We start from the raw sequence: 15,104 nt of genomic DNA on the forward strand, positions 1-15,104 counted from the left end.
ACCCCAGCGGCAGATCCCTTTTAAACTACGGAGTTCACTAAGATGCTCACTAGACAAGAGAGGGATCATGTCAGTTAGTCTACCCTCCCATCCCATGAATTTGGAGGCCTCCCTCCACGCTCTTGCCACTGAATCGGTGTGGCTCGGGAGCAGACACCCCTCTTTTCTCATACAGCACCGAGAGGTGCTCTCCCCCTCCCATGGTCGCCCAATCCACTCTATAGGCCGGTTCCTCCCGGTCCGCGAAAGCCTACCGAGATAAACTGACCCGCCCAATAGTATGCTTGGATGTTAGGTATCGCAAGGCCCCCCTCAAATACCCTCCACTGCAATTTACCCAGTGCTATGCAAGGGCTAACCCCGTCCCACAGCAGCATGCGCAATTCCCGAATAACGTGGGGAAAAAAAGATGGCGGTATTTTATATGGTGTGTTCTGGAGCACCTACAGTAGGGACATCATTTTAAGAAGGGCGGCGCAGACCATCAGTGAAAGCACCAGCCTCCGCCAGTGCGACATCTCCACAGAGACGATCAAATTGTGGGTATAGGTTCCTCTTAGTTAATTCCTATGGGTGCCTTGTTACATGTATTCCCAAATAAGAGAATCCATCCCTTACCAGCGCGGCCACACATCCCGCCGGGATGCTCAACTCCCCGTCCGTTAGTGAGTAAATTTTCGATTTCTCCCAGTTTGATAACCCGAATATGTTCCAAAAAGCTGGAAAATGTGCAACAATTTGGCTATGGTACGACGGAATTTTGTGATTTAGAGAAGGACGTCATCGGCATACAGGAAGATCACTGCCTCCCACCATCCGCATTCTGGAATACCCTACACAAGAGGGTCCTGCCGCACCCAGGTGCCCAGCGGCTCTAGTGCCAGAGCAAACCGGGGACAGAGGGCAAACTGGTCTTGTCATCCCTGCTCGTGGGTCAATGTACAGCAATTGGATCTATGCACATATTTGTGGGCCAAAGCCCAGTCTTGTTAGGACTGCCCTAAGGTAGGCCCATTCAATGCTGTCAAAGGCCATCTTTGCATCAAGAGCGAGCAATGCCGCCTCCTCTGCCTCAGATTCAGCCGTGTTCCCCTGCTGCATAAAAGCATGTCTGGTCACGATCGATGAGGTAATTCATTACTGATCGAAGTATATTCACTAGAATTTTAGCCAATACTTCTAGATTTAACAGCGATATAGGCCTGCATGAGCTACATTCCTAGTGTGGCTTGCCCTTCTTATGTATTACGACAATAGTTGCTTCCTTTGATCTAGAGGCAATACACCTTCTGTCTTAGCTGCTTGGAGCATTGCCAATATATGCAGCGCTATGGTATTTGCCATACTCTTGTGGAGCTCTACCGGGAGCCCATTGGGGCCCACCGCCTTTCCTGACCTGGTCTCCATGATAGCCCCTTGTCCTGGTCAAGGGCCTCCCTATCGTCCGCTCGGAGCGCCATCAAGGCAGGTCACAAGGAGTTCCATACAGTTCTTATATGTGTGGCCCATCTTTGAGGAATAGACTTGTTCATAATATGTGGCAAAGGCCGCAGCTATATCATCCCCTGTGGTATGTCACGCGCCTGTTTCTTCTCCGATTCCCGTCACCCAGTTCCTACCCCAGTCTCTTCTTTCCAACCAGGCCAATAGCCTGTTTGCCTTGTCCCCTACGTCATACAGACGTTGCTGCATGTTCAGAGCGTGCACTCGTGCCTTATTGTCCACTAAGTCCCTCAACTCCTGCTGCTTATGTAAGAGACTATGACAATGGTGCGGTTTTATCGAGCCTCCGGCTAGTATTTCTGCCTCCAACTTACTGGTCTCACCCTCTATTGCCTCACATTGAAGACAGCGCTCCTTCTTGAGACCCTCTATTAATGCCTGCGCCTGTCCTCTAATGACCGCCTTGAAGGCCTCCCACAGTACTCCTGCGGAAGTCACACTTCCAAGGTTATCGGCAAAATATCCCTCAGCCCCTTTACGCAGTTTTCCGGGGAAGTCACCCTGCATTAAATACCAGGGGTCTATTCTCCATGGCAATCCTGCATCTCTAACAGTACCAACGAGCATGGACACCATCAGGGAATCATCCGACACCACGTGTGAGATGTGTCACCTCCCTAAAGCATCCCACCCCATGTGTTGTATAAAAAGGTAGCCGATTTGTGAGAAACTCCTATGGGCCGCAGATAAAAATTTATATTGCCTTTCGTGTGGGTTGTTAGCTCGCCAGAGGTCTGTCAGGCCCAACGAGTTTGCAAAGGTCTTCAAGTTCCCTGGATCTCTTCCTCCTCTACCACCAGACATCCTGTCCAGAGTCGGGTCCATAGCATCATTCATGTTTCCCCCTAGGATAAGGGCATCGGGGGCAGTTGCAACAACACAGCTCCCAGTGTCTGCATGTAGTTTTGGTGGCACGTATACTTAACAGAAATTTAGCGCCTGTCCGTTCCAGATCCCAGTCATCGCCACAAACCTCCCCAGTCTGTCAGTCCTCACCTGTCCCGGTTCTAAGGGTGTTGATTTTATAAGTAAAATACCCCCTCCCCTGGAGCAATAAGTGAATCCCGCATGTGCCACCAGGTAGTAGCCCATTCGGTCTAACGCCCTGCAGTGGTTTCCCTGTAGATGCGTTTCTTGAATGAGGGCCACGTCTGGTGCATGTCTATGGAGATATTGTAGGACCAATGTCTGTTAAATTCTATTGCCCAGGGCATTGATGTTCCACGTCATGACCTTCAAGGGCTGGGGCCTAACTGTTGCCATTGTGTGCCTGGTTAAGTCTTCGGGTCTGCAACTGCCCGACCCTCTGCGTCAACCACCCCCTCTTCCCACCTCCTAGGGGTCTCTCTCTGTCCTTTCCTGTAGTGTATGTGGTGAGCAAAACGGAAAAAACATTATAGAGGACCTCTGCTCATTGTGCCTTTGAACACCTCAGCACACCCCTCCCTCCCTGCTACCCTCCCCAGTAGGCCTAAAATTCCCCCCCCCCCCCCCAACTTGCAGAGTGCCTGTTGCCCCAACTGTAACATAAAATGCGGTACAGGTGGACTGGCTCCTCAGAGACAAATCTTATGATGTGTCAAATAGTCTAATTCCTTAGGATCGGCATCAGTATGGAAAGCTTCCCACTCAACATCTATAGTACTAAAGTCTCTCATCTCTACTCCTCTCAGGGTGGGGATTTGTAGTTTACCTTATATATGGCACCCTGTGCCCCCCTCCTAGCTAGCCTTGATCTCTTCATCGGTGTGCTTTCCCATGTGTGACACTCATCTTCGGTGGGCTGATAAGAACCCCCCGCCCCCCCCAATTTCAATCTGCAGTCTCCCCCTGGATCACTTCTCCTCCCTAGCCCCAGGGTCAGAATGGTCCAGTTCACTTTCTGGTGGTTTGTCCGATCTCTGTGCCTTTAGTCGTCCTCTTGACTCGCCTTTCCTGTTTCGTTGGTCCTGGCTTCAGCGGAAGAATCGGCACCCTATGCGCCCTCTCTACGGAAAAGAAGTAGGATAGGCGCTTCGGAAGGAGAGTGTTGACGACGAGGTCCTCCAGAAAGAGATCCACGCTAGGCCCTTCTGTCCCCTCCGGAATTTGGATTGTTGTGGGGCCTGGCCCTTTGGCTTCATCTTGATCTCAGTAGGGGGCGAAAAGCTCTTCACACGCCCCCCTTCATCCTCAGGGGGTCCCCTCCGCCCCGGGGTTCTACCGGCGACCCACCATCGGCGAGGCTTCCTCTTATGCGTTCCTTCCTGCGTAACCCGCCCCCCCACCTCCACCTCCCCATGGCTGGGGGGCCGAGGACCTTCGCACTCCATGCTCCACTGGTCCGACCTGCGATCCCGTGGACCCCTTCCTCCTACAGGGGCCCCACTGTCTGGCCACGCTCACCTCTGCCACTGTCTCGTCTCCCGCCAGTTGCAGCACCGGCCTGCCCGCTGACCAGTCGGTCTCCTCGCCTTTACTCGAGCCGGGCAGCACAGCCCGCAGGATATCGCCTAGGGCCCCGGCTTCTCCTGATTCCCAGCCTCAGCCACAGGGATCCCCAGACTCAGCCGGGTCACACTCCCCACCGGGCCCGTGCTCTGCCGCAGTCTCCAGTCTCTGGGCCACTGTCGCACTGGCCCACCCGCGGGCCCCTCCAGCCTCCTCCCTTCTGTCCATATCAGGCTCGGCCCTGTCAACCGCAGGTTCTCTTCAAGGGGAACTGGCCTCCGGGCTCCTCCACACTTCTGGGCCTAGCCTTCAGGGGTCTCTGGTTTCAAGCCGGCCGCACCCACCTCCTGGGTTACTCCACCGCCGCGTCCTAGGCCAGTCGCCACGCCAGCCTATTCCCACCCGCCGCCGGCTTCTTCGCCATAACCCGGGCCACTCAATCTGCAGGATCTCGACTCGGGCCACCTCTTCGTTCTCAGGCCCAGCCCCAGGGGTCCCCTCACTGTCTCTTCAGGGGGTGAGCACTGTCCACCGCCCCTTAGCAGGTCGGGATTTCTCATGCGGTCTGCCTCTACGAGATGGGAGCCCGCCCTCAAAACGCCCTGGGCTTGATCGGCTCAGGTCTCCGTGACCCCAGTGGCTCGTCTCTCCCTTTCCTCACTGCTTACTGTGTGGGAAGCTGCTGGATGACGGATGAAGGAATTCGTTGTTTAGGATCCGCGGAGCTCCTTTAGATGGCGGTTATCTCCGTGTGAGCCTAGCCACGCCACCCGGAACATGGCTTTTTTTTTTTTTTTATCATTCTAAATTTTAAAAAAACACAAAATCAGGAAGAGATCACACCATCAATTTGAGGTTTTAAAAATAGATCTCCATCAATAATTATTCCAAGACTTTTTGATGGAACCTTGGGGTAAGGGCCGGGCCCAGTGTTATTGACCAGTATAGTTGATTCCACAGACAGCTCATTTTTTTATTTTTGAGGACAATTTCTGTTTTTGTCTCTTTTTATTTTCAACTGATTGTTGGTCAAGCCATCCACGCGAAAGAATCTGGGAGTCACTGTTGTAGTAGTAGATAAGACAATCTCTTTTCTTGAGTTCTTTAATGAGAGGCCTCATATAAATATTCAAGATTGGTGGCGGGGGGAATGGGGGATGGACTGATGATTCCTGGGGCACCCCACAGATCACCTGAACTGCAGTGGCTTTGAATGGACACTGCCTGTAAACAACTGCGCAAGAAAGATCAGATCCATTCAAGTGTGGTCTTTTAACTCAGTGGTCACCACAAGGTCAACTATGATTTCATAGCTGACGATGTTGAATGTCGCCAAGAGATCCAGTAACACTAGCACCAAAATTTGTCCCCTGCCCCAATCAGTGCACATGTTGTAGAGTACTGATAACATGACTGATTCCTTGCAGTAAGCAGGTCAAACACCGGCTTGAAAACTATCAAGAAAATTGGTTTCCTGTAGGTGGTAACAGAGATCATGTGCCACATCAGCCTCCAGAACTTTAGAGGAGAATAGCAGTAGTGAAATAGGAGGATAATTTTTTTAATTCAAGGGATATTCGCCCTGCTTCTTTTGCAGCGGATAACAGCAGACTCTTGGGTACTATACCTGCGGCCAGACTTTCAGTTAAACTAGATTTCAAACTTGCACTGTGGCTTTTGCATTTTTTTAGCCTACTTTTGTTCCACCACATCGTCCAGTGTTACTCCCTTTTCAACTACACTTGTGCATGACAACTCTTCCCCCTGCCTCTCTTTCAAAGAGTTCACAATGTTGTCCCTGTCCCCCTACTGTTGTCGTATAACCGACAGCTGTTTTTTTTCCCCTCGGTACTGCTGCTTCTTTATCCTTCCCACGGTCTTCATGATTAACATTTATACGGTGTTGATGTCTACTGTGCTTCATACAGAAAGGTTCCAACTGCTGTAGATAACAAATGTTACTATTGCTTTATTGAATTTTACTCACTGCCTGACCTCTTGAGGATGGAAGAGGTTTGCCATTTCTCAGATTAGAGCTTGTGATCACATCAAATGTTCAGCTGTTCGCCTTAATTCACTGAGCCCACTTGCTGATCAGGCTCTCCTTTGGAACCCTGCCTCAGTCACTTTCCCTCTGGCCCCTTTTTAAGTTTACTTCTCTCCCTTTAGCCTGATATTAGGTGACCTATGCCCTCTACTCAAATATACACAGGTCTCCATTTCTCTTGCCAACTTTGTTTCGCTCACGTCCTCACGTATTTCTGTATCTTACCATTTAACTTTTACTTCTTTGGTGTCAACCCATCCAATATACTCTTCCTTCTACAAAGGATTCCCAAAGTCATCCCGGCGTCCATATGTTTGCCTTACCGTAGCACCATTCTTTTCCCCAGTACTGCTGCACCTTTAGCTACCTCAAGTTCCTCATGACTATCACCACTAATAACCTTTTATTGCACTGCCTCATTTTTCAATGTACCACTACCATCTCTAAGCAATGTACATAGAAGAGGTTAGTATTACTGCCCAATTTAAAGGTACTCCATTTACTGTCCTATTAGAGACAGAAGGCAGTGCCTCACAGGGATATGACCCTACAATATGCAGATCACGACAAATGTTAGCAGTGAACTCACTGAGACATTTTCTCTTTTCACTAGTTTCAGTGTCACAGAAGTAAAGCCTGGTCTTCTCGTTTGTTCCTTCTCTCACTGTAATGAGATCGCCTAACCAAACTCTTTGATCAGCATGGCTTTTTTTAAACTACCTTGCCATCTTTGTTATCCCAACCTCGTGTCCTCTGGTGTTTCTGCCCTTGACACTACATTTCCTCTATGTCACCCTTACCAGACCTTCTCTTGTTCCCCCTAGGGGTTTTTCATGTTGCCTGAAACTTTGTCTACTTGCCCTATGCCAGACCCTGCTACCTCACAGCATCAATCTTTCTCCAGTATTGCAGCTTCTTCATCCTGCTTGAATTCTTTATGATTGATTCTGAACAATAATAGTGGTTCTTTTCTGTGTTGTACTACCAGGCTGCACCTGTGTCATTTCTAAGCACTTTAAGTAACAAATGCCTCTAAAGTTCAGTTTGATGGTACTCCACCCAACATTTTCAGAAGAATGGAAGACAGATTCCTTGTTGCCAGGATTTCAGCTTGTGACCAGCAGATTACAACGGATCGCAGAGAGAGGCTTAACTCACTGTGACATTTGTTCTTCCCTTTTGTACACTGCCTCAGTGGGCTATTAAAAAAGGCTCAGTCTGGCTTTATATGCAGATTTCTTATGACAAATGTGCTCCAGTAGGAAGCCACATTGCTCACGCCTGCTGTTTGGGAACACCTTAATGGGATCTAAAGGAAGATGCTGAAATCTGGGGGACAGCATCTTTTATCCAAAGAGAAGAACCAAAGTTCCAAAACAAATTGAGATCTAGTGGGCCCCGTGTTTAAATCAGATAAAGATTAAGATTACTGGGAGCCCTGTCAGACACCTCCCAGCCCCTGGTCAAGGCTTCGTTCTTAACTAGTTCTGTTGACTCCTGTCATGGGCCAATGTTATGTCCACTTTAACAATACTATGTCCACTTTAACAATATTATGTCCACTTTAAAAGGGCAGTAGACGGATCTCTCCAGCTATCATCAAATCACACAGTTAAATGTTGAAGGCAAGGCCTATGTGAGGATCCTACTTAAGAAACTCGAATTCTGGTCGACCAATAATACCACCGCCCCCCCACCACCACCAAAAAAACAGGGATGTAGACCAAATTGCAGTACCACGGATTACACTGTGACAATATCTTTCCTGTCTCATCGTGCCATTAACTCCACAGGCCCCCTGCTATTTGCTTGTTTTCTCGACTACACAGCCACCCCCGATAAGGCTGATCAGCAAATTCTGTGGAAAATTCTATCTAATTTGCTGCAAACTATTTTATCACTCTACTCAGATACCTGCATTTGAGTTAAAGTCGGTAAATTGCAGTGATGTGTTCTGGTCATCTCTCTTTTGTAGCTTCTACACTGCAGACATGAGGGCATCCCTTGGAAAAGGAGGACTGTGTCCCCCAAATATTATTAATGTCCATTTATAAAATTTCTAGTTCACAGAGGATATCGTCCTTCTTGATCACACATGTACAGTGCAGCAAATGGCTTAAAATGAATTACGCACAACTGTGAAAACAACTAGAATTGAGCTCATCCAAGTCTAGTGTAGCAATTTTTGGAAAGTATTTGAGAGAGAGGGAGAGATAAAAATAAATAATAATAATACAAAATATATTATCAGTAAAAACAGTGTCATTCTAGTGATTGCTCATCGGATACTCTGCATGCTATAATACTTGGGCTTTTGCCTCATGGAAAAAAAAGGTCACTCAGATACCAGTTGGAGAAGCAGAGTCACAAAGAAATCTCAGCTGCATATGCTCTTTGTTGGCTACAAAGCTCCACAGCCAGTAAATAATTCAATCTTGAAAGTAACCTTAGCAAAATAATTTAATGAATTGGCCTACAGCCATCAATACTTTCTGGGTCATTTCGTCCTAATTTTAGACTGCATACAGTGTAGCACATTTCGTAAGTTGTTTTATCTTCCTGGAGCTGTTCCCGTTCACAAATTCGACTAGAATTCAGCCTAATTTGTCACGGCCTTGCCTATAAGGCAAACTTTTTAACATACTGCTCCCTGGTTAAAAATGCACAGCCAGGAAACTGAAAGCCGTAATTGGACCTTTCCTGTCAAGTGATGAGCAAATCCACAGGCTTTGTATCTACTCATCTCTGTAAAGGACTTGGAGGCACAGTGAATTTGGGAGAACAACCTCCTGCCCACTGCCCTTAAAAACACAATCCCTGTTACTTAGCAGGCTCGGTGACTTTCTTGACCTGGTCAACAAAAACCTTGCACTACACCTCGGACTCCGGAGCTATTGAATAAATCGGTTAAATTATCCATCATTCACATGCGGTTCTTAATAATCCTAATAAAAGAACTTAGGCTATCTTGTACGAATAACAAATGGGAGCTATATTTGCAGGCTTTGAGATTACAAGCAAGAATCTCATGCGCACATTACTTGTTGCTGTCCAGGCATGCGGACGTAAGTTTTACTCAAGCAGATTTTTCTAATGAACAACATCAGACATTGCAAGGGTGCTCTGAAGCACAGTCTTAACTCCCAAAATATCTTGGAGTAGAATTGCGCTTCTAAATTCTTTAGCGAGGTTATCAAGAAACTTAATTCTGTGTGTTCATAATACTACTTGACACCAATGTTTTCATATCTCTGTAATTTATTATGTCCACCTGATCTGTGACTAGGTTATATGAGCAGCTGTTTAGTAATTAGGATCTTGGGCACAAACTGTATTTCAAAGATTGTTTGTGATTTTAACTCAAATGTATGTTTTATGAGATTTTTAACTTCATCGTTTTAGTCCAAGATGGTTGACAGATATAGTATCACATAACATTTTACATATATTTCATGTAAGAATTTGTTTATCGAACATAATCAAATTTACTCACAAGTACCATATCATTAGGGCTGCAAAGCTTCCCGCTATGAGATTCTCAGGTATAACATGCATTACACATTCCTCTAACTGGGCCAACTCCTCAAAAAGCAAAAGTGAAACTGCCCCAACGCACCCACATAAAAAAAAAAAAACAGACAGAGGTCCCTACAGGACAGAGCGTGGCCAGTGTTTAACCCACCTGAGGACAGATCGTAGAGTGAAGTAACAGCAGTGATAAACTGACAGCAGAAGCGAGGGCTGGCACTAAAGATTTGTTTCAGAGTTTGCACTGATCCAGGTACCAGGCTACAGTAGTCCTCCACGAGGGCCCGAGCTAGCCTTACACAATATACTGCTGGTGTCCGCTACAAGAGAGAGAGAAAGAGATGTACTATCAGGGTACCATCCAAGCAGCTGTGATAATAATGCTGCCCACATTGCAACTACCAGTGTTTTAGTGGAACATTAATTCTTGCGTGCACAAGATAAGCTAGCACTCATTTTTCCGACCAACCCCATTTATAATCAAAGGCAGAGACATGGTTCCTACATGGCTGGCGCAATGAGGCAGAGCCACACACACCATGGTCCTCATGCCAGGCTTGCAGAGGACACATAACTAAGGGAAGAAAGGCAAGAGACTCAATTATGATATGCTCTCCTACATTAACCCATGTGCAAAAGCATTGAATGGCATGGGATAATGACACTGCCAGGGGATGCATACTGTCTCCAGAGGACATCAGTTTTATGTGCATCTGGTGTCAGAGACAAGATTCAGAAGGTGACCTTCCAAAGAGCGTTGGCAAGCAGAAACTACTGTACTTGTAGAGGAAAGTCAAACAAAGGCATGCACAGGGATGCGTGGTGGGTGTATGAACATTATTTCTTAAACAGAACAAAAGGAAAGGAGGGCTGGAATAGGAGTACTTCAGACAGACGTGCATTCTCTTAACTTCTCTATCCTCCACAATGCTCACTGGCACTTCCAGTACCTGAAGCCAAGAGGCAGCACATTCCAACACCGGCACTCTGAGAACGGCCACAGCCATCGACACCAGTTTCCCCAGCAATGCCATCCTGCTGTCATCTGCTTTGTTGCCCTGTGGGCTGAAGAGCGAGGAAAAGAGGATCTGGCGCACCGAGTCCTTAGTCTGCTCCAGGAAGTAATTGCACATAATTTCCAAGAGTTGGAGTTCCTGTAGGGAATTCAGTCGCTAACAGAAGAAAATAGCAATATTATGATTAGCATATGCCAATGGGCACATAAAGTAGTCACGCATGGGAAAAGCAAGACGTACTCGCTGGCAGTAAATAAGGTGCAAATGACAAAGTAACCAGAGATAAGGCAGTGTTTGAACACCATCATGTGTGAGCCAATTTACTTTTACAGGAAAAACTGCTCAGCTCTAAAGAAAAGAAGTTAGAATGAAACATGATTTCCAACCATATAGCAAACTGTTCCTTTATGACAACAAATTCAAAGTATTAACCAGAAGAAAATCAAGCCAGCTGTCTTAGTGCTTAGCTTTTTTTTAATTCTTACAAAAAGTTCCAGTATCTTGCAACTATGACTCTTTGAAATGTACAAGAAAATGAAAAATATAGATGGGTGCTAATACTCAAGCCAGCGCTTCTTAACTACTGGAAAAACCTCAGAGAGCATTCCGTACCATCCTTTTTAGAACATTGGGAAGGATATGGTTTATGGACATCCAGTCCTGGTAATATCTCCTCTTAAAGGAGGGACAATGGCCTGAAGAGCTATGTAAATGCAATACACTACATACTAAGCTCCATGCATACTGGGTTATACTAAGCCACTTCAGAATCTCACCCAGCATCACAGGATTGGAATTGAATGTCATACAAATTAGAGCTCCTATAAACCTTTGCCACTGCTCTAGGCACTCTAGCACAGCAGTGCATTTTATACCTAGCATGAGCTGTTAGATTCAGTGTTGTGGGGAGCCAATGAGAACCCAGGGTGGAAAGCCGTGAGAGGTTTCCATGGATACTGGCATATGGCGGGTGTTGATTATTATGTAGCGGAGGCCTCTGGCAGCCCTCTGTCAACATCTTCTTGGCTTCTTGTTGTATGATCACCAAACGGGAACAGAAAGATGTATTTTACCAAGCCTAACTCTTGAGCATAAAAATGGATGCTAAAACAAACATTAACAAACCTACATCACTTCTATTGTTCTCCTTTGCAAGTCTTTTTGACCATGAAAGGTATATGGTCTGAAGTTTATCCAAACTGAAGTTGTGCTCTGTGAGAAGCACAGACTGCATCAGTTGATGTAGACAGGTCAGATGCAGGTGACATACATATACACGTGCTGCAAGAGCTGACAATGCCGCTGCAGACAAAAGCAGAACATATGCATCACATGTGTTACATAGTGAAGTAAGTGCCACATCGTTGTCATCCACTGACTAGTGCACCTACTGCATAGCATCTGTGACAACTTACTTTAGGCTTGGGGTTACGGTCCTTGGGCATATGGAAAATAAATTCCTCCAGGAGCTCGATGGGCCCCTTTTCAACCATCGGAAGAGGTGCAGTTTGAAGTTGACTGCTGAAATAGAGATCCAGGTGGTACAAAACTTCTTTGGCAGCACTCAAAGCATCTCGACGGACAAGGGAATGCCGAATATCACTCATGGCTGACCTACATGAAAGGAGAGGAAACAGTAGAAGTTCTTGCAAGGTACCATCAAAACATGTAACGGTCTACTGCATCACAACACATACAAAGGATTGACACTAACTTACCTACACTTAAACGTGAGATTCTTCTGGTGTCCCCACACCAGAATGCAGACTGGACTTTAATCCGGCCCATGTCAAAAAGTGGTACACTACCTTGAGGTGCTCTTTTATCATAACAAGACCTACTTACTTGTTTTAATGGTGTTTATAACCATAATCTTGCAGCTGTACAATCCTATATATAGCAGGTGTTGCTAGCCCCAAACTTAAAAAGGCTCATGTTAGAGATCAAAAACAATCTTTCACATACAACATTATTGTCATAGAACATATACTCACCTTGCCACTAGTAGTTGGTTATCTGTATATTCTAGTAAAATAGTTGAATGGTTTAAAAGCTCCCATTGTAGAGACCTGGGTGAAATCTATCGGTCATCATTATAAGAGTCAGTGAGTAAACAGGCATGTTGCAGAGCAAGGAGTGTAATCTGCAGGTTATAGGTTTACATTCTAATAAGCTAACTCAATAGTTAATGCACAAGTTCAAAGATCCACATGTAATTTGCAGGACACAAAACTGAACCCTTTTTTTACTAAAAGTTGTGTTGCCCTGAAGTACATAAAATGACTACCGTTTAGGTTGGAAGTAATTAACACCAACCGCCCAGGGCCGAGAAAATATTCAGTTCCTTTGATCATTTCCCTTGGGTATGGTAATACTAAAGCAAAAAATAGGAATGCAGTATATCTTACACAGGTACATGGAACAATCAATCTGATTTTTCTATGTACCTAGGGTGTACTTTCAGGATGATTGAGATAGGTTATTCTGCTATCTGGCTGCTTCATCCGTCTAACAGCTAAAGTGTTAGAAGTTTTCGTGACACTTTGCCCCCTCCCTAAAAAAATCAATGCACTCCCCAGACATCCAAAAAAAGTTCATTAGATCTCTGTCACTGAGCGGAAAACCCAGGTGTTAGGCATGCGTGTGGAGAGGTTGCATACAATTAATGGTTGCGGCATAATCAAGAATCCGCATTAACAAATTCCCGATGAACAAGTGCACAGGATGAACTTCATAAGCCGCACCCCATTGTTCACTGCACACATTGGCACAGCGACTGGGTAAGGGTACTCACGAAATAGTTCATTTGAACATGCACTGCAAATCCTAATGAATAGTAAAAGGCAAATTAAGTGCTCTTTGCTAACACGAGCATGGCATTGTGGTCTACCACATGTGAAATAGTGAGGACAGCATTGGCTCTCAGATCAAAAACTGCAGACATGTGAACCACACGTGGATGCTAATTGCAAAACCAGCACTATTAAATTATTTAAACAGAAACTACCTCTATGCTGGGAACCGCTGCACAAGGAACACTCTGCAATGGATACGTCTATGGACATTTCAAAATAAACATTCAGTGACACAGCACAAGCAGAGACCGTCTTACAGTAAAAGACCATCTTACACGCAGCACAGGAACCACTACACAGGAAACAAGTTGGACAGGTTCCACCAGACAAGAAACTCTAAGGGGCAGGACGCAGGATAGAACTTCTACACAGGAAACTCTCTAAAGCATCAAAACAGAACCACAGTGAAAACACTCACATCAGACAAGCACAAAGGATAGGAACTACTAGACAGGAAACTGTCTTGGGCAGTAACCAGGATGGAAAGCACTCCACACAGGAAACACCGAGCAGCAGTCAGGAAACCTCAGGAAACTACATAAAGTGCTCTTGAAATACAGTACAATATGGACGTACAGCGGTATAAAAACGTGCTTAGGGTAAGCGTGGTACAAAGTGACATGTGAGAATTATTGTGTTTCAGTAACATGCGTTGTAATTTAAACTGTAAAAATAAACAAAAAGTAAACAAGAATATATGTGAACAATTCCATTCTAACTAGATGTTAATTCAAACTAACTACACATAATACACTGAATTAATTAAGAGCTGTAAAGGTTAAATGTTTCAGAAGTATATCAGCACATCCCTTGAACTGTAACACATTACGATTACTCTCTCCAGGTACTCTCTGTAATTATTAATAGATATTATTGGTCTTGAGACAGGGGTGTCCATGATCTACTTTAAGACATGACTTACCGACCAGAGCTGGCTTCTTGTGAAGGACGCATTTGTCACGATAAATGTCAGGCCCTATATAGGGGAAATGAGAAGATTTGAATAAACAGCAGTCCAGTTCTAGGAAAAATTATGAAATATAATCAAAGCACTTAATAGGGTAGCACAGAGATGCCCCTTTCAACATGGCTGGGGCATTTCTCCGTCACAGGTTAGTGGTGTACTGTAAGTTGCAATCTTGCACCATGGGTCTGAATATTAGACGTGTTACTCACCGAGTACAATCTGCTTGGAAAAAAACTAGGGAACACTCCGTCGTAAGAAAAGGCAAAGACAAGCCTTGCTTGTTCATAGGTTTTAAGACATTCTTAATGTCCCACTGCAGTCTGGATAGCGACTAATCTAGTTATATTAAACACAGTTATTAGAGTTATAAATACTATGCCAGACTTCTGATGGTTATAAATGTCTGTCTTTATCATTCATCATCAGACGATGAGGTTCTATTTTCAGAATAAACACTGCTCACCACAGACTAAACAGTGGCTGGACAACTGTAGCAGAAAACTGAGCCTAGACGTTAGCTGGCTAGTTTGTTTTATGAAGATTAAAAAAAAAAAAGGGACAGATGCCCCATCACTTGACAGTCACTCAAGTGATCACAAAATATAAAAAATGTCCAACTGCAAAAAAAAAGTTTAGTGTATATACTGAATGGCTAGAGCAGCACAAAACAGGAGAACAAAATCTGCTACTTCATGTAACAGACAATCCCCACTCATGCTTGGATGATCAGCAGTGGGACAAAACATCTACATTCCTCA

General features: G+C 45.3%; 1 protein-coding gene across 1 annotated transcript in view; it reads right to left on the reverse strand.

Moving 5' to 3' along the window:
• Positions 1 to 15,104, reverse strand: part of INTS15 (integrator complex subunit 15) — an 85,637-nt gene that overhangs the window by 51,242 nt on the left and 19,291 nt on the right. Inside the window, exons 2-5 of the mRNA XM_069210438.1 lie at positions 14,302 to 14,355; positions 11,940 to 12,138; positions 10,459 to 10,680; positions 9,663 to 9,828 (exon numbers count right to left, since the gene is read on the reverse strand). Of these exons, the coding sequence (XP_069066539.1) occupies positions 9,663 to 9,828; positions 10,459 to 10,680; positions 11,940 to 12,138; positions 14,302 to 14,333 (619 nt within the window). The 5' untranslated portion in view covers positions 14,334 to 14,355. The remainder of the gene's footprint in view (positions 1 to 9,662; positions 9,829 to 10,458; positions 10,681 to 11,939; positions 12,139 to 14,301; positions 14,356 to 15,104) is intronic.

Source organism: Pleurodeles waltl, chromosome 10, assembly GCF_031143425.1.
Source record: "Pleurodeles waltl isolate 20211129_DDA chromosome 10, aPleWal1.hap1.20221129, whole genome shotgun sequence".
Classification (NCBI taxonomy): domain Eukaryota; kingdom Metazoa; phylum Chordata; class Amphibia; order Caudata; family Salamandridae; genus Pleurodeles; species Pleurodeles waltl.